Raw genomic sequence first — 23,203 nt, forward strand, 5'->3', positions numbered from 1 at the left:
CACAAGATTAAACCCCGCTAGCCATTAAATGTGCGCCCTATATGGGTCGAAACGTAATGGCTAAACGCGTGCGGAATGATCGGTTAGCAATCTTCAACCCAACAATGAATAGTCTAATATGTGATCTAAAGATATCGCAAAAATGAACTATTGGGTAGCAAATATTTACGGTTAGGCGCGTTTAAATTAAATTACTCCCTGGCATCTATATTAATTGTCGATGATTTGATTTAGAGGAAGTATTATATATTTTAATCAAATAAAATTATTGTAGGCGGGAAATGTGGTGCATTGCCCTGGCTAGACTAAGCTTTCCAGCCTCCATACGGCGGCAACGCGTGCGAACGCCTTACCCGTGGTGTGTCGCTGACCTGTGGGGCCGAGCGGTCCCCTGGTTCACATGTCAGTGAGCGATATAGGATGTTTAGGCGTCGAAGTCCATGTGAAACGGCACGTCCATCCGCGAAACTGAGCCTGTATATATTCCCCGCCTCCTCCGCTTCCAACCTCATCGATCGGCCGGTGGTTTCTTCTTGGTTGGTTTCGTGCTGCCACTTCACTCTGTCGGGGTCGCGCCCACGATGTCCACGAGCGCTAGAGGTGGAGGCGGCCGGCGCGGCGGCCGCGGTGGCGACCAGCAGGGTGCGGTAGGACGCGGTCGAGGCCGGGGAAGAGGCGGGGAGCAGCAGGATGCCCACCGTGGCCGCGGAGGCGGTCGTGGCCAGGGCGGCGGCGCCGACGCCGGGGTCCAGCGCGGTGGCCATCGCGACGCCGGGCGAGGCCACTTGGGCGCTCATCGAGGCGGGCTAGGCCGAGGCGGCTTGGAGGTGGGGGCGGTGGAGCGTCCCGTGGGCGCGGGGCGCGGCCGGCCGCCGGCGACGGCGACGGTTCCGGGTCAGGCAGAGGTGGAGGCGCTGAGCGGAGAGATGGAGAGGAGGTTGGCGGTGTCGGAGGCGGTCCAGGGGTCTTCGTCCTCGGCGCCGGCGGCGGCCGCCACGGGAGCCCAGGAGTCGCAGGCGGCCGTGGTCGTGCCGCCTCGGAATCTGCCTCCGGCGTCGAGCAAGTCGACGGGGTTCCATGCGCGGCCTGGGTACGGGACGGCCGGCAAGAGGTGCCGGGTGCGCGCCAACCATCTCCTCGTGCAGGTCGCCGACAAGGAGATCTACCACTACGATGTACGTAATGTGTCTCTGCTTTCGCTCACGTGGTGCTCTTCTTTTGGAAAGACTTCTCTCTAAAATAGGCTAGGTTTTGAGCTTTCAAGGGATTGACTAGCAGCTGTCAGGTAACTGAAAATCAGATTTGGGTCAGTTGATTCGCTCTGAGCCGTCGGATGCAAGATGGTTGACCAGATCAGCTTCTTCAACCTCATCACTGTTCATCTTCTTCAACCTCGAACCGCGGATCTAGCACCGGGCTAACCACCCGCGGCCGGCAGGGCTCCCGGGCCAGCCTCTCCGCTCCGCCCTCCCCCAACCGCCGCCTTGTTGCCGCCGCCCCAGGCCATCCCTCTAACCGCGGCCACGAACCTTTTTTTCCGGCGAACCTACACCCTCACCCCCAACATGCCTAAGATAGATAGTGGGGCCGCCTGCCACCCTAAGATAGACCCAACGGGCTTCTCCAGCGAGCCGAGGACTGCATCTTCCTTCTCTCCAGCGGCTTCTTTCTTCCTTCCTTCCAAAATCGACTGACCCAAAAACTATTTTCAGATGACTTACAAGTAGCTATTGTGAGCTTTAAAACCCTTAGAACATGGCTATCATTGGCAATGCATTAGTCCCTAATAGCTTGTAGAGAATAGGAGTATATGTTCATTTCACATCCACCTTAATTTGCAGTAAATTTGATTGGCATGCTGGACTAATTTTGCAAATCAAGGTCAGTTTAAGGTCACTTGGAAGTGGTTTTGCCACATACATCGATCACCCAATTTTGTAGTGCAGGCATGAGTTTTGAGTTCCTGTTTCGGAAATATTTTGGTCATCGCTGAAATCACCAATTTAGTTATTTCGGTGAAATGACCAAAATTTCAACTTGAATTAACTAAGATCCAAGCAAATATTTTAAAATTTCAAAACAATATTTTGAATTTCTATGTACTACCGAAATTGCTTAAATATTTTGACCGAAAGGCAATTATTTCAGTGTACCGAAATGAATGAAATTTTCGAAACTACACTGAAAGTGAGAACCATAATTACAGCCTAGACATCAGCAGGATTCACTTTGGCAGAGATTTATGAAAACCTGGTGGTTTCAGTGGTTACCAAAATATTTACGGCTTAATCAAATAAAATGCGGTGAAAACTGAATCGGGGCCCAACTTAATTTGTTTATTTATCAAATTTCATAAAAAAAGGTTGAATTTTTGTCAGTCAAATGAAATTTCGGCACATTGGCCTAATCTGATATGCAAATTTGGTAGGAAAAATATGATTTACCTGTTCTCATTCTTATGTTGTTTATAACAATTCTTTGAGTTGCCTACATTGAATATATTTTTCTCAAAACACACCTAAGGTGTGTCATCTGTACTCTGTCGAATAGTTGATCATATATGTCAAATTAATTATCAATTTGCACAGATTTGTTTCTCAGTATTGGGGTCATTCAGTTGTTGTCAAATGCTTTGAAAGATGCTATTATAATCTTTATTTTATCTCATGACACCGGTTGATTTGAATAGCAATTGCTATATTCTTATTGATATAGGTATCAATCAGTCCTGAATCGATGGCTCGTGAGAGGAACAGATCTATAATTAATGAACTTGTTAGATTGCATAAACAACATTTGGATGGGAGATTGCCTGTTTATGATGGAAGAAAGGGAATGTTTACTGCAGCTCCACTGCCATTTAAAACCAAAGAGTTTATTGTCAAAGTATCAAATACCGAGAGAGGATACCAGGGGTATGATGTTTTCCATTTTTCTGATGTAGTTGTAATTTATGTATCACTTGTGTTGATCCTTCTCTTTTTCAGGGAAAAGGAGTATAAGGTCACCATAAAGGAAGTTGCAAAACTAAATCTATACAATCTTCAGCAATTCTTGGCTGGTACGCAGAGAGAACTGCCGCAGGACACTATCCAGGCTCTTGATATCGCTCTGAGGGAAACCCCCACTGCAAAGTAATGTGTCCAGAGATATTTGATTCATATAGAACAGCACATGTTTATTGGCAGAGCGTGTCTTCCTATTGCTTGAGGCCGTGCTTGTTATTCTAGTTCCTTCATACATAGATTTATTTTGCTTGCTAATTTTTGACAGGTATACACCCATCTCAAGATCATTTTTCTCAAAATCATTTGGACATGGTGGTGACATTGGCAGCGGGGTGGAATGCTGGCGAGGGTATTATCAGAGCCTGCGCCCCACACAGATGGGATTGTCACTGAATATTGGTATAGTAACATACTGGTTTCTACCTATAATAACTTACTGCACAAGATATTGTTCTTCTCTTCATGAAAGAAGTGTGTACTTCCTCCGTTCACTAATGTACGACCTATTAGCTATTTCAATATTGACTACATGATACTAAAATGAGTGAACATGCGTACTAAAATGTGTCTAGATACATACGAATCAAGAAAAAGCTAAAATGTCTTATATTAATGAACGGAGGGAGGTGCACCCATCTCTTATAAACTAACCATATCATTGCAAGATCTATCTTTGCTTGTGAAACACAAAGTATGCATTCCACAGTTTTCATATTAATTTAAGTGCTTTTTTGAACTTCATCGTCAGTATGAAGCTCTGGAGTTCATTATTTAAAATCCTTTGTCTGTTTGATGAATTTTATATTTTCTTTATGCAGATATTTCTGCAACAGCATTTTACAAAGCTCAACCAGTTATGGATTTTGCATTGGAATATCTTAACATCCGGGGTGATGCTCCAAGGCGTTTGTTTGACCAGGATCGCCTGAAAGTATGTACCATGATACAGCTTTATTTGCATCCTTTGTCATTCTTTACTGTACCAAAATATAATGGTTGAAGTTGATCTTGTTTTGTCCTTTTCTGCTTTGTAGCTAAAGAAAGCCCTCAAGGGAGTCCGAGTTGTGGCAACGCATCGACCTGATATATCCATTCGTTACAAAATTACTGGGATAACCTCAGCTCCGCTAAATGAATTGACGTATTTGTTACCTCTTTTGTACTCATCATTTTCTTTAGTTGCATCGCATTTCATTTATTATGTCATGCCATACTCTTACGTAATTTTGTTTGCTTTTTACAGATTTGACCTAGACGGGACAAGGGTATCAGTTGTCCATTACTTTAAACGCCAATATGATTACTCTTTGAAATATATACAGTGGCCATGCCTTCAAGCTGGCAGTGATAGCAGGCCAACATATTTGCCTATGGAGGTTTCCTTTTTCTTTAAATCCTGATCTATCTGATTGCTTAAAACCAATTAATAGGGCGGATACATATGCATACTTATATATGTAAACTTCTTCAGGTTTTGTCTGATGCACCCATATGTAATTAGAATTATCCTTTTGTATGCAGGTTTGCAACATACTTGGAGGACAACGCTATTCGAGAAAGCTAAATGAGCGTCAAGTCACAAACATATTGAGGTTGGCATGTGAGCGGCCAGATAAAAGGGAGGGTAGTATCGTGGAGGTGAATTATCTATTTATTTGATTTTTTTATGTTAAGTGGAGGTGAATTTGTTAGTTGCTCACATTTGACCTCTTTGTTGTTTACATTTAGATATACATTTTCTGTTCTTGTCTTGTGCTTTTTTATTATGTTATTATAACATTGATATACCATTTTATATTATCAGGTTATTAACAGAAACAACTATGGCATTGATGATAATGCAAAAGAATTTGGAATTAAGGTGATGAACCAACTAGCATTGGTCGATGCTCGTGTGCTGCCTCCTCCAAGGGTACATGTTTTTTATTTATACTAAAGAATAATCTCATAAAAACTTTGAGTGCAGTGTCTCCTCATGAAATTGTTCTGTTTTTTAGCTTAAATACCATCAGTCTGGACGAGAACAAATATGTAATCCGTCGGTAGGACAGTGGAACATGAATAACAAGGTATTTTGAGCTATTTATCTTTTTTTAATCATCTTCTTAATACTTCAGTTGCACTAATTTGCAATTAATTCTGTTTTCACAAGCAATATAGTTGCTACTGGCAGTTTGTGCAATGACAATGTTATGTGGTCTCTTAAGGCATATGCACTTATTAGTTGATACTTAGTCAGGGTAACACATCTCCCTCTAGAGATCATCTCTTTTTCTTCTTGTTTTTGCTGACAATTGTAATTATCTTCATGGAGAAATCATTAAAAAACGTTTTGTGTTGGTCATGGTAATGTTTCAACATATTTGGTGGTATGATATTCTTATATTCTGGGTTAAAATATGAGCTTGCATTTTCAGAGAATGATAAATGGAGGGTCCATCAGGCACTGGGCCTGTGTTTCATTTGGCTCTCGGTTGCAATGGAATGATGTTAGCGTGTTCTGCAACTATTTGGTTGGCACGTGCAATAACATGGGCATGGTAAAAAAACTTTCGCAACTCAGAATACAATGCTGTTTATAATATAATGTATGGGCGATCTGACCATCTTTTTCTTCTTTTGATGTAGCAAGTAAGTGAGACACCGTGTGTGGACATTGTTCAGGCACGCCAGGGTAACTTAGAAGCTGTAAAAAATATATATAGACAATCTGCCCAAGTGCTTGCTCAGCAAGGTTTGGAAGGACAAAACCTTGAGTTACTATTTGTAGTATTACCTGATGGACCTAATGCAAGTGATTGTTATGGTAAGCACATCAAATGGCTTTTCAGGGTGATGGGAGTTTTTTTTTGCTGTGCTGTAGTAACCTTTCGTGCATATACAGGAAGAGTAAAGCGGCTTTGTGAAATTGAGCTTGGTTTAATAACTCAGTGCTGTTTACCTAAGCATGTTCAGAGAGCTGGCACACAGTATCTACAAAATATGGCCCTTAAGATCAATGTTAAGGTAGGATAAACTGTGCAAGTGCATGCATTGTGGCTCTAATTCGGAGGTCAATCATTCCGCTGACAATTTTAACTTAGGTTGGTGGTCGGAACACCGTGCTGGAAAATGCATTGCTTCGGAGGATACCTCTGTTGACAGATAAGCCTACAATTATATTTGGAGCAGATGTGACCCACCCATCTCCTGGGGAGGATGTGTCTCCATCTATTGCAGCGGTTTGTGCCCTGACAATCTTTGTACTTTCTCTTATAGCGTCCCTATTCAATTATTTTGCTCGAGACCTAGTGTTTTGAGGTTTGATGTTTTTTTCATCATTGAAGTGCATGTGCTAGAAACTATAGTTTAGCAAATGTATTCTTGTCAACTGACGTATATCTGTTTGTTCACACATGACTTAAGAAAAACTGCTTTAGAAAAATCCATTTTATAAAGCATGGGTTTGAGAAAGGTTGTGAGATAAACCTCGTTTGCTGTTGAGAATATGAGTTCATACTGGGAAGAAATGAGATAATTTACCTCAAAGTTGTGGAATGACATATATTTAGATAAAATTTATATAACTAAACAGACATATATTGTACGAGAAAGTTCTTTTTCTAGATTTTTTTAGAAGCCATGTACTGTCTCTTACTATATTGTATAACTAGATCATGGCATATTTTTGTTCTTGCACTGTAGTTCCAGTTTCTACAAAGTAATGTTAAAGCTTTCACAGGTTGTTGCGTCGATGGATTGGCCTGAAGTGTCTAAGTACACATGCTTGGTGTCTTCACAAGGTCATAGGGAAGAAATCATAGCTGACCTTTTCACAGAAGTGAAAGATCCACAGAAGGGGGTTATATATGGTGGAATGATAAGGTAACCTTGGATATGCCAGTGTCTGTTACTGTTGTTCTTTTCCTAATGTAATATTCGTTGTGTATAAATGTCTCTGTTGCAGAGAGTTGCTTTTGTCCTTCTATAAAGCAAACAAGTCTTGCAAACCTGGAAGGATAATATTTTATCGGTTAGTGAAGGAAATTATTTGTGCTCTGATTTCTGAATCAACGCCTTTGTTGTCTGTACTGAGAGCATATTTGCTTTCCTTGCAGAGATGGTGTTAGTGAAGGCCAATTTAGCCAGGTCTTGCTTTATGAAATGGATGCAATATACAGGGTATTCTTTTTGCCTCCTTTATTTCTCTCTGTTTCTATATTGTATTTGATTTTATTTAGTTGGTTGCAGAGAATAATAACATAGACCTTTAAAATTGTATTTGATTTTATCTTGTTGTTTGCTCTCTCCTAGGCTTGCTCTAGCTTAGAGAACGGTTACCTTCCTCAAGTTACATTTGTTGTGGTGCAAAAGCGGCATCACACACGGCTTTTCCCGGAAGATCATCGTTCAGGGGCCATGGCAGATCGAAGCGGAAACATCCTACCTGGTAAACTAAATTTGCTAAGCAAGTAATTATCTTGACACATAACATTAGGTTGACTTTTTTTACTAACTACATATGTTGTTGTCAGGTACCGTTGTTGATACAAAGATATGCCATCCCAGTGAGTTTGATTTTTACCTCTGTAGTCATGCCGGCATTCAGGTAACAGCCGATCCTTACTGGCGCATCTCCAGATCCTTATTTTCTCCTTTGATGCATACAACACTTTAGTACCCTTTCACATTGAAGTAATGTAATGGCAATTGCTTATGCCTATCAGGGAACGAGCCGTCCAACTCATTACCATGTCCTCTTCGATGACAGTAATTTCACCGCCGATGCGTTACAAACACTGACTTACAATCTGTGCTACACGTAAGCAGTTTTCGGTAGTTTTTACTGCAACCCTCTGCTAAAAATATGATCCCCTCTCACTGATGCCTGTCCTAACTATTCTGTCTGTCTCACAGTTACGCACGGTGCACGCGGTCCGTCTCGATTGGTACGTCTTGATGTGTAATTTTGCATTGTCTGATACCTACCTTTTGCCTGAGTGTCCGTTGTCGCTCCCTATAGCCATGTATCTCATTTTCCTTCACAGACAATTGGCAGTTAATTTTCTGTTCCATTTGTTGCAAATTAACAGTTCCTCCGGCATACTATGCGCACTTGGCGGCTTTCCGGGCGCGGCACTACCTGGATGACAATCACTCTGATCAGGGATCATCTTCTGTAGGCGGCACCCGAATGCATGATCAAGCTGTCCTGGTAAAGCCACTGCCCAAAGTTAAGGAGAGTGTCAGGCAGTTCATGTTCTACTGCTGAAGACCGATCTCGCATTGTCTGGACAATAGTGGACGGTTTTGCACCTGTGGAACTTGCAAATGTTATAACCCAAAACTCGTACTATGATGTCTTGTTTGGAAATTTCTGTGATGTGATACAATGTTAAATTAAATACTTTTTTTAACAATTATGGTCCCAACCTGAATGCATTACTCAAATTGCCAATCTAGTTTCTTTTTTCTTCTTTTCGAAAGGGAGGCTAAAACCTCCGGCGATGTACATTCTTGTTGACTTTTCTGTAGAGTACAAAACAAGAGAACTATGGGTGAACCATTACAAGGTACTAGTAGTTGCCGTTGCAACGGGGGCCATCCATATTTTTAATAGTTTAATTAATAATTATTGTGTCACACATATACTCTCTCCGTTCCAAAATATAAGATCATTTTTTATAAAGGACATTCAACATCTTAAGTTCCTCCTCCTGTGCTTTCAAGAAATGTCGGGATTGAAAATAAACTTAGTGAAGAGCGAAGTGATGGTGTTGGGATACATCACGGAGGAGTCTCTGAGTATAGCCAATCGACTTAATTGTTGACTAGGGTCATTCCTGACTACTTATCTCGGCATGCCGATTAGTGATTCTCGTCTCCAGGAGAAGGACCTCCGCCCTACTATGTCCAAGGTTCAACATTGGGTTGAACCACATGGCAAGGGCGTTGGCTTTCCAAGGCTGCGAGGGTAGTTTTGATCAACTCCTTCATGATTAGCATGTTGATGTATCTAATGGGATTCTATAGTTTACATGAATTCTTCCATCAGGAGATTGCCAGGTACCAGTCCCGGTTCTTCAGGGCGGGGAAGGGTGATAGGCAGAAATATCACATGGTTAAATGGTCTGAGATATGCAAGCCCAAAGACCAGGGCAGCCTTGGGTTCATTTCCTTCAAGCGGATGAACATTGCCTTATTATCCAAGTGGATGTGGCGTATTGAAACCGGTGACGGTGGGCTATGGCTTGAGATTATCCGCGCAAAATATTAGTGTGGATAACCGTTAGCTTTCACCCTTAGAGCGGGTGGCTCCCAATTCTGGCAGTCAATCATACAATTGTTGCCGGTTCTTCGGGTAGGATTTTCGATTTGTGTTGGGTCGGGCACCAACACATTGTTCTGGTTGGATCGGGTTTTTTTTGCGCATAGTTCTGGTTGGATCGTTGGTCTGGCACTAACCGTTTGCGGAGCAGTTCTATTTGCTCTTTAGTATTTACCCGCGTCCGCAACTCACGGTGGGTGCGGCTTTGGCGGACCTTGGGAGCGTTGCCTTCTAGCGTACCTTCCGGCGTACCATTGGGCGGAGCTGCTAGAGTGCGTCGCCCTCCACACTCCCCCACCCTCGAGTAGGGATGAGAATGGAGTTGAAACTTTCCGTTTTTCGGAAGAAAAATGAAAACGAAGAGGAAATATGAAAATAGAAATGGAAATTTGCAAATTGGAAGTGGCAATTGAATTATTTTTATGCGAAAACGGCAACAAAAACGAAATGGTGTTTTTGGGTGGAACAGATGTGGAAACGGAACTTTCGTTTTCGTGAATATGGAATTTATGTTCTTACTATAGGCTTATGCTTGCTTTATAGCCTAACCACCAAACAACATGCAATGACACAGTGAGCAGAAGGGATCATTTAAAACCCAACTTCTACTACCACACACATACTCAACTAGACCCTATACGCAATTGTCATGTACTACTGCAATACTACGCTAAGTTGCTAACATAATCATATTATTTTGTAGCCATGTTACCAATTCATTAAATTTGTTTGTTTTTTGTGTGTGTTTCTCTATGATTCGAGGGGTTTTAAGTTCCGGTCAACGCCCATTTCTGTTTTCGTGTCCGCTCTGTATTGTCTGTTTCTGTATTCATTTCCTGGGTTTCTTATTCGTTTCCGTTTCTGCATGAAAATATGAAAACAAATGTGGTAGCACCCATTTCCGTCCGTTTCCACTCCGTTTTCATCCCTACCCTTGAGCATGACGTCATCTCTTGGCACCTCGGACCAAGTGGCGTGTTTTCGATGAAGTCCTCCACGCGATTTCGGCCATTCCTAGTCCAACGGAACTAAATCTCCTATGGGAGATTAAGCTGCCGATGAAGATTTGTATCTTCCTTTGGCAATGGCCGGGTTCGTGGTCGCCCACCTTCAGGTACAGAAGTGCTTAAACAAAACGGCCCTAGTGATGGGTTATGCCTGCTACGTGGAGTTCTGGAGGACTCCAACTACGTATTCTTCCTTTGCCCGGCAGCGATCTTCCTCTGGAGGTGTTTTCCGGAATGTGGTGGGAGGGATTTGGTGCTATGGTATCTCCCGGACATGTTTAGGGACATCCTTGGCTTCCCATGCGTGGTTCACCCATCCCTTTGGGTGGCGATGGGCACCCTCGCGTGGACCTTATGAAATGTGCGCAATAAAGTAGTGATTGAGCATGTGATTCCGCTCCGTGCGACTGATGCAATTTACAAAACGTGTGGCTTCTTACAGCTCAGGAGTCCGCTTAGCAAGCGGCGAGATCGGGACACCATCGACTTGACCATCGTGGATCTTCGCTCCACCGCCAGATCCATTGCTCCATTGACTCCTCCACCACCTCCTGAGTCGGATTAGCTAGTAACCTCCATTTATTTGCAAGGGTTTGTTGTGCCGTGCCCCCTGCCGAACTTATTTTGTACCTTGTTGCACTCTCTACTTTCGTTTGAACCTTGAACCGTTGATGTTGTCGGATGTTGGTGCGGTTGCTTTATAATATAAAGTGGGGGGAACTCTTTTTCATTATATTATGATAGTGTAAAAAAAGGATCTTATATTTTGGGGCAAAGAGAGTACTTTTTAGATCCTTTTTGTAACCATCTCGAACTAATAGTTTTTTGCTTAAGACATCCAAATCTTGCAAATAAAGCACACCGCATCTATATAATTTTCCAGATGTTTGTAAAATAAGAAGCATACACATAGAAAATAATCTGTTTATTTTTTGAACGGATTTGCAAATTCTCATCTAGATGATAATTAGGAAAGCCCTATCTAACTCCTACACTATTTTTTTGTGATTAACTCCTACACTATTTGAGTAAACAAACAAACAAAATAAAGGAAAAAAATCCCCACAACTCTTCGCGTAAAACTCAATGGTGTAGGAGTTCGATGACACATAATTATTTCTCTTCTAGATGAGAGTTAGACACACCCGTATGCGAATCAATTCTAACACACACGGTAGAAAGGTTATTTTGGATGCCACTATACGAACAGGCAGATCTAAAGCTTCCATGGCAATGCTATTGTACTTTTCACCCTAATCTATATTTTGCAATATCACAACATGGTTCATTATAAACAACATTTGCCTTGCCATGAGAGCATCTCCAACAGACGCCAAAAAAATACATCACGCGCTAAAAACCATCGTTTTTGTGCATTGGAGAAAAAAAACAACGCTCCAACAGACGCCGTAAAATAGAGTGCGCATAAAAAACTTAAGCGCATGGATGTGCGGGCGAGCTGCAAATTTGGGACGCCGGATTATCGCATGGGCTGCTGCAGGTGGGCCGCCAGATTGGGCGCCGTGTTTTTATGCACTTGAAAAACCTCTTCGTCGCTCCCTCGCGCAAAAAGACTATTTTGACGCCGTTATTAAAGAATTATACCGCGTCGAGGCGAAGCGCGTTTGTTGGAGATGCTCTGAGACAGTTGCTGCCTTGCGTATGTTTCAGGATGCAACCATACGGCAGTTTGGATAAGGATAGATTGCCTTAGTTAACACGTACGTGATGATTAATCACACGAAATATTTTGCCCAAAAATGGCGGACTGTGTGTTCGGGATGAAAACAAAAATAATTGTGAAATCTCAGGAATACGTAGGCACGATCAGTTCAGGAAGGAGACTGTGTGTGCCTGCCGACATGTACTCGTATCTGAGGGCCTTTTTTCAATGTCAATTAACTAGTTTGACAAAGAGAGCAACTCCAATAGAAAATGAAAGTAACTCTCCAACAGATGATGTATATGCAAAAAAAAATATTACATCTCCGCCTTCTGAAGATGTAAAATACAACACTTCGTGGTGAAAATATACACCTCCATCCACTGGAGATGTAAAAACGGCAGCCGCGCGCCAACCGCCCAACTGCCTTCACTTGGCTTCCGCGCGACTGCCCGCCGCCCGCCGCCCGCCCAACTCCTCCGCCGGCCGATTTCGTCAAAATAGTACCCCTTTGTGTACTCGTGCCCATTCGCCGTGAAGTTGTAAGCAGGAGCATCACCACTAGCAAGTCTAGCAAACAAATAAGACCGTTGCAACACATTGATATCATTGAGAGTATCCGGCATACAAAAACAATGATAAATTCATAAATCCTCAGATGCTACAGCCTCTGGCACAATTGTTGCATTATGAGATTTGCCACAAAATTGCTTATGCCATGCCTTGGGACAGTTTTTCCAAGTTTAATGCATACAATCAATGCTTCCAAGTATGTCGGGCCAACCTCGCTTCTCATTTGCTGCCATCAACTTTATTGTGTCTTCCTCTTTGGGTGCACGAAGATAGACAGGACCAAAGACGCGGATCATCGCTTTGGCAAACCTACGCACCGGCTCAATTGTACTATCAGCCGTAATACCATATGCAATCACACGCATAGCCACGGAGATTTTTTTGATAGGCGCTAAACCCCGACAAGCCTGTGGCGTTTCTCCTTTGAGTAAAAAACCGACAATTGGCCTCACAAGCTTGCACAATTTTTATGAAGAGTGATCGACGCATCCGATACCTTCTCCGAAAGAGGTGCGATGGATAGGTTGGATTGTCTGCCAAGTAGTCTTGCATCAACATCACAGTTCCGAGATGGCGGTTGCGAGGGATGCAATGACGGCCGACGGTCGAACCTCGCCGTCCTTTGCGGCTTCGATCCTTCTCCTCCTTCACAGCTAGGACCATCACAACCATTTGCTGACGATGGCGCTCGAGCATCGATTCCACGTCCAAGTCGTCCGATGAGGACGAATCCTGCAAAAATTGTTTGCAGGGGCTTAAATCCATCTAAAACGCATCGAAGCTCGCATCAACGAAATTTGTACGGTGACCGGTGGGGCTCAAGGGGGAGGAAAAGGGGCTCATCGGGGCAACGGCGACCGATGGCGGTTCGGCGAATCCAGGGCGTCTGGTGGCTGGAGGCGGTCGATCCGGGGCGGCGGGCGACGTTGCAGTGCCTCGGCTCGTCGGATCCGGGGCGAACGGCGTGATTCCGCTGGCCGGAATGGCCGAAACGACGGGGGCAGGCGTTTGCGGGCGGGAGGGGATGTGGGGAGCGCGCGAGCTAAGATGTCCCTCCCGCCAACCGCTTCCTCGGGATACAGGCACCGACGAGTGGGGGGGGGGGGCTGTGTTTTTTTGGGTCAAACAATTTGAAGATTTTTGTTTGGATCACTTTTTCTGGCAAAAACCATAAATTATTTTGCGGGTCGGGACGATTTAAGTGGTATGCTAGAGTTGCTCTAAGTCCGCTCTAATCATACAGCACGCACACGAGCCACACTCTGCTACACTACTTTGGTGCACACTCGATGCGCCCACTACGTGAAGTGATAGCTGCAACACAAGCAGCTCACCATCACTCCGCTCACCCACAGTGCACCAACACACTCTGCAGTGGTAGCCGTCACGCCTCCCCGGATTCTCCGTCGTCAACCGCAGTCGTCAACGGCGCGCACGGCCCACCGACGCCTCCGCTCCCCGTCCCGTCGCATCCCCATCCCATCCATCGCAGCCTTCTCTCTCCCACTTCCCCTCGCCCTTTCCTTTCCCTAGAAGCCACCGCCCACCGCTAAACCCGACCGTCTGCCCGCCCGCTTCCAGAGCCTACTCGAGCTCCCTCTCTCTCTCTCGCCATGGAGAATGGGAGGAGCCCTAGCGGCGCCGGAGGAGGCGCGAGCGCGAGCGCGAGCGACCTCCAGAGAGTCGCGGCGGCTCGCGCCCTCACCGACGCCGCCGCCCGCCTCGGCCTCCAGGCCACCGTCACCGACGTGGGTACGTACGTGCGCACGCGGCCCCCTCCGCTCTGTCTCGCCTCACCATTTCAGTCGAGATTCATTCGCTTCACCATTCCTGGCGGCGGCATGCGTTCCTTCCTGCTCGTCGCGCGCGCGGTCTAGGTAGTGCCGGTTGGCAGTGGCCGCCGCAGGAGCAGTTCCTCTTCGCGTGCGAGGACGGCGACCTGGGCCGCCTCAAGGGTAAGACCGATCCTCCTTGAAAGATATGAAGCGTTCCTACTCCATCGAGGGAGCCGCGTGGTAGTTTATATTGATGCGTGGCCGAAGCCTGGCTTGACGTACAAGGTTATGACAGAAAGAGTTTGGGTAGAATACAAGAGAAGGAAGGAGGTTGAGATTACAACTCTATATTCTAACACCCTCCCTTAATCTCAACTAACCTAAGTTAAGATTACTCTTGAATTCTTCAAATGGTCTTGCTGGTAGTGCTTTTGTAAAACCGTCAGCCACTTGATCCTTAGAAGGAATAAATCGAATCTCAAGTTTCCTTGCCGCAACCCTTTCTCGTACAAAGTGAAAATCAATTTCTATGTGCTTTGTCCTGGCATGGAACACTGGATTTGCAGACAGATATGTTGCTCCCAAATTATCACACCATAAACATGAGATACGATTCTTCTTGATTCCCAATTCCTCAAGAAGTGATTCAACCCAAATGATCTCAGCAGTTGCATTAGCCAAAGACTTGTATTCAGCTTCTGTACTTGAGCGTGACACAGTAGCTTGCTTTCTAGCACTCCAGGAGATAAGATTAGATCCAAAGAACACTGCAAAACCTCCAGTTGATCTTCTGTCATCACTACATCCTGCCCAGTCAGCATCAGAGAATGCACTCACAAGAGAAGAATTAGACCGTTTGAAATGAAGTCCTATTCCCATAGTATGTTTCACATATCTCACAATCCTCTTGACAGCTGACCAATGTGCAGAAGTAGGTGCATGAAGATATTGACAAACCTTGTTGACAGCAAATGAGATATCTGGACGTGTGAGAGTTAAATATTGTAGTGCTCCCACAGTACTCCTATACCTTGTACTCTCCTCCTCTTGAAGTGGCTCACCCTCATATGCTGAGAGACTTTCTGAGGAGGATAAAGGTGTAGACATTGGCTTGCAATTTTTCATCCCCATGCGAGACAGAAGCTCAAGAATATATTTTTCCTAATTTAACACAATACCATCTTGAGTTTTCTTGACTTCAATACCCAAGAAGAAATGCAAATCACCTAGGTCCTTCAAGGCAAACTCTGAGCTCAAATCATGCAAAAGAGCATTAGTAGCATTTTGTGAAGAACTTGCAACTATGATATCATCAACATATATAAGCACAAAAATGACTACTCCTGCCTTGTTATAAATAAACAAGGATGTGTCAGCCTTGGAAGCAACAAAGCCAAGATATTTTAACTGTGAGCTCAATCTGGAATACCATGCTCTGGGTGCTTGCTTTAGACCATAGAGTGCTTTATCAAGCTTGCAGACATACTGTGGCAATTTCTTACTCTCATACCCAGGTGGTTGTCTCATAAACACTTCCTCTTCTAGAACACCGTGCAGAAACGCATTCTGTACATCTAGCTGCCTTAAACTCCATCCTCTGGATACAGCAATGGCTAACACAAGTCTGATAGTTGCAGCTTTCACAACGGGACTAAAGGTGTCCTCATAGTCAATGCCATAACTTTGCTTAAAGCCCTTTGCAACTAGACGTGCCTTATATCTGTCAATGGAGCCATCTGCCTTCTTCTTAATTCTATACACCCATTTGCAATCAATAATATTTTTACCTCTCTGATTTGGTACAAGATGCCAAGTCTTATTCCTCATGAGCGCAGAATACTCCTCATCCATTGCCTTTTTCCATTTAGGATCATCAAGTGCATTCTTCAACGATGTTGGTTCTCCTGAAATACACAACATTCCATATGGTATAGTTCCATCTTTCCTTATTTTAGGATTTCGTATACCTTTCTGTAGCCGGGTCATAACACGTGAAGAAAACTCTCGCTGCACCGCTGGTATACTTGCCACAGAAGATCCAGGAGAATCTGCTGATGCAGTGGACTGATTTGTCGTCATATGCGCAGGGGATCCTGTGGCTTCTGGTGTGGCTGCCCCTCCTACAGGCACTGGCGCAGAGGATCCGCCACCCGACCGCGACTGGAGGCGCGCGTGGTGCGGAGAGGATCTGGTCCTGCCGCTGGTCCCGTCTGACGCTGGCGCGCGGGGCGAGGGGGATTCGGCCCCGCTGCTGGTCCCGCCTAAAGCTGACGCGGCAGCACGGGAGTGGCCCGCCCTGGATCCAGGACTGGAGCCATCAGGGGCTTGATCCGAGGCGGATGCGGTCGCGTGATCCAAGATCTGCGCGCGTGCAGGGGTGGCAGGCGCCGCCAGATCTTCTTCGTCATCTGTGCCAGCTTCGTCTCCTTCCTCAGCATGAAATATAGGATCAAAACCAGCCATATTTTCGAGATCTTGGTCATTTTGAGCACCGTTTTCTCCAGGGACCTGCACAGGCATAAGAGAAAGACTAGTACCAGCAGGAATATCATCACATTGGTTAGTACAATTGTTGTCGCCCCCATGATCAAAAGACCGAAGATGTGAAGGAAGAAGAAGAATTTCTTTGCGGAGAAGTGCACCAACATTAGGATGAAGGGACAAAGGGAAACACGGACTCATCAAATACAACATCTCTGGATATATACACCCGACCAGTAGGAACATCAAGGCACTTAACCCCTTTATGCATGGGGCTATAGCCTAAAAAGACACACCGTTTTGAGCGGAAAGCAAGTTTGCGTGTGTTGTAAGGCCTAAGATTGGGCCAACAGGCACAACCAAAAATACGAAGAGATGTATAGTTGGGTGTGACACCAAGAAGTCGTGTAATGGGTGTTTCAAATTTGATAACTTTACTTGGAAGCAAGTTGATGAGATATGTAGCAGTTAAGAATGCTTCATCCCAAAATTTAAGCAGCATGGAAGCATTTGCTAACAAGGCAAGCCCCATATCAACTATGTGACGGTGCTTTTTTTCAGCGGATCCATTTTGTTGGTGAGCATGAGGACAAGATACATGGTGTGATATGCCAAGCTTTTGAAAGAAAGAATTTAGTTTTTCATACTCACAACCCCAGTCATTTTGCATAGCAATGATTTTAGAGTTCAGTTTGCGTTCAACAAGATTTTGGAAATTGAGGAAAACTTGGAATACATCAGATCGCTTTTTCAACAGATAAATCCAAGTAAATTTACTATAGTCATCAATAAAACTTACATAATAGGAAAATCTACCAACTGAAATAGGAGCTGGCCCCCATACATCTGAAAAGATAAGTTGTAAAGGGGCAGTAGACACACTAGTAGAAATTGGGTAAGGTAATTGATGACTTTTTGCTTGTTGACACGGATCACAAACTAACTCACTACTAGGCTCATAAGAGAGTTTATTTTTGCTAAGAACATATCTAACTATGACTGAAGATGGATGACCTAAACGACTATGCCACCTTGATGTAGATAGCTTGGTGACAATATTTGCTTGTTTATTGGACCATGAAGATGATGATGATGATGATGATATGAGTGGGTAGAGTCCTCCCACGCACCGTCCTCTAAGAATGACTCTCCTTGTTTTCAAGTCCTTAACCAAGAAAAAATAAGGATAGAACTCAATAAGAACATTGTTATCAAGAGTGAATCGATGAACGGAAACAAGATTTTTAGAGGTTTGAGGAACATGCAAGACATTGGCCAAGTGTAAATTTTTCACGGGGGTTTTAACAATTGAACTGCCAATGTGTGTGATATCCATACCAGAACCGCTTGCGGTGCGAATCTGGTCGCCTCCATTGTACTTCTCCCGCATCGTCAACTTGTCAAGTTCACCTGTGATGTGGTTTGTTGCTGCACTGTCGGCGTACCAGTTGGTGTCCACGCCATAGGAGGCTGCATGCGCTTGCTTTTCTTCCTGGTCGTTTTCTTCATAACGCCACCAGCAAACTCGTGCACCTCCTGGATGGTGTCTGTAGCATATCTGACATTCTGGATAGTCATGCTGTTGCTCACGAGCCTGCTGTTGCTGTTGCCGTCGAGGACGGCCTCTGAATCCGCCGCCTCCATTGGAGGAAGACGACTGTCGGTCACCGCGGTCACCACGATCACCACGGCCACGGCCTCTTCCTCCACGCCCGCGAGATCTGCCACGGGACTGGCCACGGCCTCTGTAGACCGCATTAGCGGATGAATAGAACCCGCCTGAAGATGAGTCGCCTAGCATCTCCATCCTTTGATCAAAGGCAGCAATCTGGGCAAAAAGATCGTCGGTTGTGATGATGTTTTTGACAGCGCCGATCGCCGCCACCACGGGGTCGTAGTGGCGGTCCAGTCCGGCCAGAATATAGTCCACCATCTCCGGATCAGATACGGGACGACCTGCAGCAGCTAGTTCATCCCCAAGACTTTTCATCTTCGCCATATACGCCGAGCTTGACATCGAGCCCTTCTTGGTATTGGTGATGGCGATTCTCAGATTAGTAATCCGAGACTGAGATTGTGAGGCCAAGAGATTTGTCACCGTCGTCCAGAGCTCAAAGGTGGAATCTTTCCCAACAACTTGTGCAAGAATTTCTGGAGACATGGAATTGAGAAGGTATGATAGAACCTGCTGATCTTTGGCGATCCAGGGTCCGTATAGGGGATTCGGCTCTAGGGCCGTGGTCTTGTCTGCCTTCGTGATCTCCACCATCTTGGGTGGAGCGGCATCGGTGTTGTCCAGGAGCCCCGTCACCTCCGCGCCTCGCAGGGCTGGGAGGACCTGCGTCTTCCAGAGGATGAAATTACCTCTTGCGAGCTTCTCAGACGGCGGCGATCCAAGATTGAGGGAGACGCCGGCGGAGGAAGCCATGGAGACGATGATGTGTGGTTTCTAGGGTTTTGGATTGTGGCTAGATGTATGAGAAGAGGTGGCTCTAATTACCATGAAAGATATGAAGCGTTCCTACTCCATCGAGGGAGCCGCGTGGTAGTTTATATTGATGCGTGGCCGAAGCCTGGCTTGACGTACAAGGTTATGACAGAAAGAGTTTGGGTAGAATACAAGAGAAGGAAGGAGGTTGAGATTACAACTCTATATTCTAACACTCCTCCGCAATGGCATTGTTCTGGATTAGGGTTTACCTTACCTTAGCCGTAATTAACGTGCTTCTGTTGAAATCTGGGTCGTCTTGAAGCCGTGGTAGACGGCATGGACGAGGGTGACAGGGACTCGCTTGCCTCTGTGAGGTTCAGGGGCGTTGGGGCGTTGCATGCCGCAGTATCCAAGGGTGATATGGGGATCTGCAAGTACTTGGTGGAGGAGCTTGGGTTTGATGTCGACTCAGAAGCTGCTAATCCTGGCTCTGGTACGAACGGTGCCTCTCCGAAATACTACTACTGAATCAAATGCTTCTATTATGTTTCAGTTGAGTTATTGTTTCTGGGAAGCAAGCTACTTACTTCATAGTTCATACCATGGGACGCAATTCGTAGATCGAACGTGAAAATTATTGGCATTCCATTTGTAGGAATTTCCTTTTTTGTATCTCTCATGTATGGGATGGTTAATTAAATTCTTACCGTTCAGTTTGTTACTTCGTTTTCATGTATCTTTGTCGCATAATATAAGCGTGTGCTATAGTGAAACCTGACGATTATAAGATTTCCTTCTAAACATGCTTGTGAATGATGTTTCGTCATACAGTATTAATTATACTACCAACTGTTTATATGCACCTGCAAATGGGCGTATCTCTGAGATTTCTGTCTTAAGTATCGCCTGTGATTCGCATCCCTTCATATGTCTTAGGCCCAGCCGTTTGTTATTACGGTAAGGCAGGGTGTCAATGTTTGCCTAATTTGCTTGATTGTAATGCTCTGTTGGCAGGTGCGACACCTTTGTCTTTTGCGGCGGGGCATGGGGAAGTGAATGCCACAAGGTATTTTCTTGAAAAATGTGCTGATCCCAACATAAAAGATTCCTCCAACGGCACGACTCCTCTGCATGAAGCAGTAGCAACAGGTGTCTATTTCTTCACATTCTGCTCTGTCAAAAAATGGTTGCATATGAAGTATCACATTTCTCTGTTGAATTGCTGTCCGATCTGGTTATGAGTTGACCATCCAAACTTTGTGTTTATGATTGGGATGCGGCGGGGGAGTGATAACACGCAAGTGATGGTTCCACTACACGACTTTCTTTAAATAAATGTCCCAAAATGAATTTGCCCCGCAATTGAAACCTTTTTGTCAACATGTTTTTCTAAGGGTTTTTGTCAACATGTTGTTTATACTGAAAGGATATGTGTGGATGCCTCCTTTCTTGCTAGTCTGTGATGAAATTGCACGACTGCTGCTATCGAAAGGAGCTAATGTTGATGCACCTTCTCCTCATGGAACACCTCTAGCTGCCGCTGCAGCTCATGGAAAGTTCAGTGCTATGAAGATTTTGCTGGAGCACCATGCAGATGTAATTAGTTTTTGAGCTATTTTCTTTTCTTCATAGCTCAAGTTTTTATGCATATACAATCCCTACAATCATATTTCAAACTAAAATTGCAGCCGGACAAAGTCTCATGGGACCTTGGTACACCCCTGACCACAGCACTCTATGCTACTCCTGAAGGAATGAATGAATACACTTGCTTAGAGTGCATGAAGCTTCTTGTCAAGGTATGGTGTGCTGTTCACATTCTGCATATTTTGATTACTCGATGGAATCTCATGGCGGAAGATAATTTTTTTGTACTCCCATGTGTTTTATGTTATATCTGTTCACCCACAGGCTGGCGCGGATGTCAATCGTACAATTCCTGAAACTCCGTTGGCCATAGCAACTACTAATGGCTTAACCGCTTAACCACATGCATTAACTACTTGTTGGAGGTTGGCGCAAATATCAATGTTCCAGCTAAGCAGGTGAATTATTTTTCTAATTTATGTTAGCTCTTAAACCTTGATACTTGATGCTCTAACATCATTGTTGTTATCTCTGGTACTTGTTGGATAAACTTGTCCCGGGTGATGAATAGTGTGTGATGTGTCTTGGAAATCGAGTGCACGCAAACCATAATTCTGGTTTACTGCTCCTTTAGTACATCTCGCCGTATTCAATATGTGAGGTTGTGACGTTGAGACAAAATCATGGAGAGAAAATCAAATTAGAAGCCCCAGTAGTCTTATCCAAAAACTAGGTGCTGACGAATTCCACCATGGAGGTCATCTGGACGGAACGATCCCATTGTTGAGACCTGTTGCTGTTCCATTGTATCATTCATGACTTTGCTTTTCAATATGAGAAATTTCATGTTTAGCTTAGTACAAGAATTGTGGGCGTCCAATGATTTTACGTTTTTACTAGTTCCATGAGAAATTTTGGATCGACACATGTCACAAACCAAAGAACTGTTCGCTTTTGCTCACACTGGTTGTCTTTCATGACATTATTTTATAGAGGAGATTGCATAAATTATGTATCTTCGTGTTTTTGCAAAAAAACTTCTTGTGCCATTTTTTATGCATTCACAGCCCCAGTTATTTTCCTTTTTTGTATCCTCCATACCCTGACCTGCTTGGGAAACCAATTGGTACCCTCTCTTACACACATATGGATGTTGAAGTGATGGAAAACAATAATGAACGGTTATTGCAAACAAGAAATTGTTCGCCGGGATTTTCTGATGTAGGAGTGACAAATGGGGTCATTTATGCAGTTTTTTTTTGTTGGTATATACTGGTAGCAGGTGCCTCTAGTTGCCAGAATTTAGATGGTTGGCGGCAAGTCAATACAAGAAGACGATGCAATACTCATCCGCTTTCAAGAATAATAGTCGGAAAGCTAGATACATTGTTTCCTAGATCCATCCATTCTTAGGACAAAACTATAGATTGAAAGCTAGATAGGAGATTTGATAGACCCATCAGAGGTATATAGTGTAATAAACGGGGGATATACGGAATCATTTCATTGAGAGCTTGGAAATTTACTCTGCATATTAAGAGTTGGGTAATGCACGGAAGTAATCCATATCATTGTGTTAGAATGCCGGCCGGAATGAAACTGATGCGTTCTCGGCCGGAATGAAACTGAAGCCTGAAAACGAGGAGATGCAGGCAGCGCATAGGTATTACTTACAATCCTGCATTGCATTCCTTCTGTAGCTGCTCTTCAACGATTGCTTAATTAAATTGCCTTTAAGCAGCAGCGATGTTATGGACCGTGTTTCTACGAACCTTGGTGCTTGTATGATGATTGATTTCGCGTTATGGAAGTTGATGTTACCTTGCTCGCTGTTTGGTGGTACATATTATAGTGTAGCACATAATTCCTAATGCGGCAAAAAAAAAACATAGTTTCTAGCGCTGTGTTCGAACAAAAGGAGGACTATGAAACGGAACCGGATGGAGCATTTGTGATCCCATTTCATTGCGTTTAAACGACCGACATTTCTAATCGGTCCCCGTTGGTTGGCAATTTCAGGTGGGCGGTCGAAGCAATGAGGAAGGAACAGTCTGAGCCGAGTCTCCGCGCACCGGAATAGTTCTCTGGGAGTGCCAGTGCTGCTTCCGCAGTAGGAGTTCTTTTCAAAATGTTCGTTCTGTGTATATATACCTGTAAAAAGGTCTGGTAGAAGGTGTACTTTGTGTAGTAGTAGTGGTTTGCATGTCAAGATCCAGAATGCTCTTTTGCTGTGACCAAGCAGTTACCGATACTACCTGAAACTTTTACCAAATGCTGCTCGACAGGCATATCTGTCGTTCCCAGCTAGCTTTCCTTTTTTCTGCGTGTTTGATGCAGTTTGGATGGTTTTCATACATGTGTTGGTCCTCCT

The 23,203-nt window shown here is 44.4% G+C and overlaps 1 protein-coding gene and 1 pseudogene across 3 annotated transcripts; both read left to right on the plus strand.

The window, feature by feature from the left end:
• The first annotated feature begins 531 nt into the window (after nucleotides 1-531).
• On the plus strand, nucleotides 532-8,563 carry LOC123094246 (protein argonaute 12). Of its 3 annotated transcripts, XM_044516299.1 has the most exons (22): nucleotides 532-1,175; nucleotides 2,716-2,915; nucleotides 2,988-3,134; nucleotides 3,274-3,407; nucleotides 3,827-3,939; nucleotides 4,043-4,149; nucleotides 4,252-4,384; nucleotides 4,530-4,646; nucleotides 4,813-4,920; nucleotides 5,006-5,077; nucleotides 5,426-5,548; nucleotides 5,637-5,814; nucleotides 5,893-6,014; nucleotides 6,092-6,229; nucleotides 6,730-6,872; nucleotides 6,955-7,020; nucleotides 7,106-7,169; nucleotides 7,302-7,437; nucleotides 7,523-7,596; nucleotides 7,715-7,809; nucleotides 7,905-7,936; nucleotides 8,081-8,563. In XM_044516299.1, the coding sequence occupies exons 1-22, from the start codon at nucleotides 582-584 to the stop codon at nucleotides 8,257-8,259; spliced, it is 3,075 nt and encodes a 1,024-aa protein (XP_044372234.1). In that variant the 5' UTR covers nucleotides 532-581; the 3' UTR covers nucleotides 8,260-8,563. The 3 variants fall into 3 exon arrangements, with proteins under 3 accessions (XP_044372234.1, XP_044372233.1, XP_044372235.1); XM_044516298.1 differs by having other exon boundaries at nucleotides 2,716-3,134; XM_044516300.1 differs by lacking the exon at nucleotides 7,905-7,936 and having other exon boundaries at nucleotides 2,716-3,134.
• Nucleotides 8,564-13,943: 5,380 nt separating this feature from the next.
• Nucleotides 13,944-23,086, plus strand: LOC123090652 (ankyrin repeat and protein kinase domain-containing protein 1-like; annotated as a pseudogene).
• The last annotated feature ends 117 nt before the right edge of the window (nucleotides 23,087-23,203 follow it).

This window comes from Triticum aestivum, chromosome 4B, assembly GCF_018294505.1.
Source record: "Triticum aestivum cultivar Chinese Spring chromosome 4B, IWGSC CS RefSeq v2.1, whole genome shotgun sequence".
NCBI classification, from domain to species: domain Eukaryota; kingdom Viridiplantae; phylum Streptophyta; class Magnoliopsida; order Poales; family Poaceae; genus Triticum; species Triticum aestivum.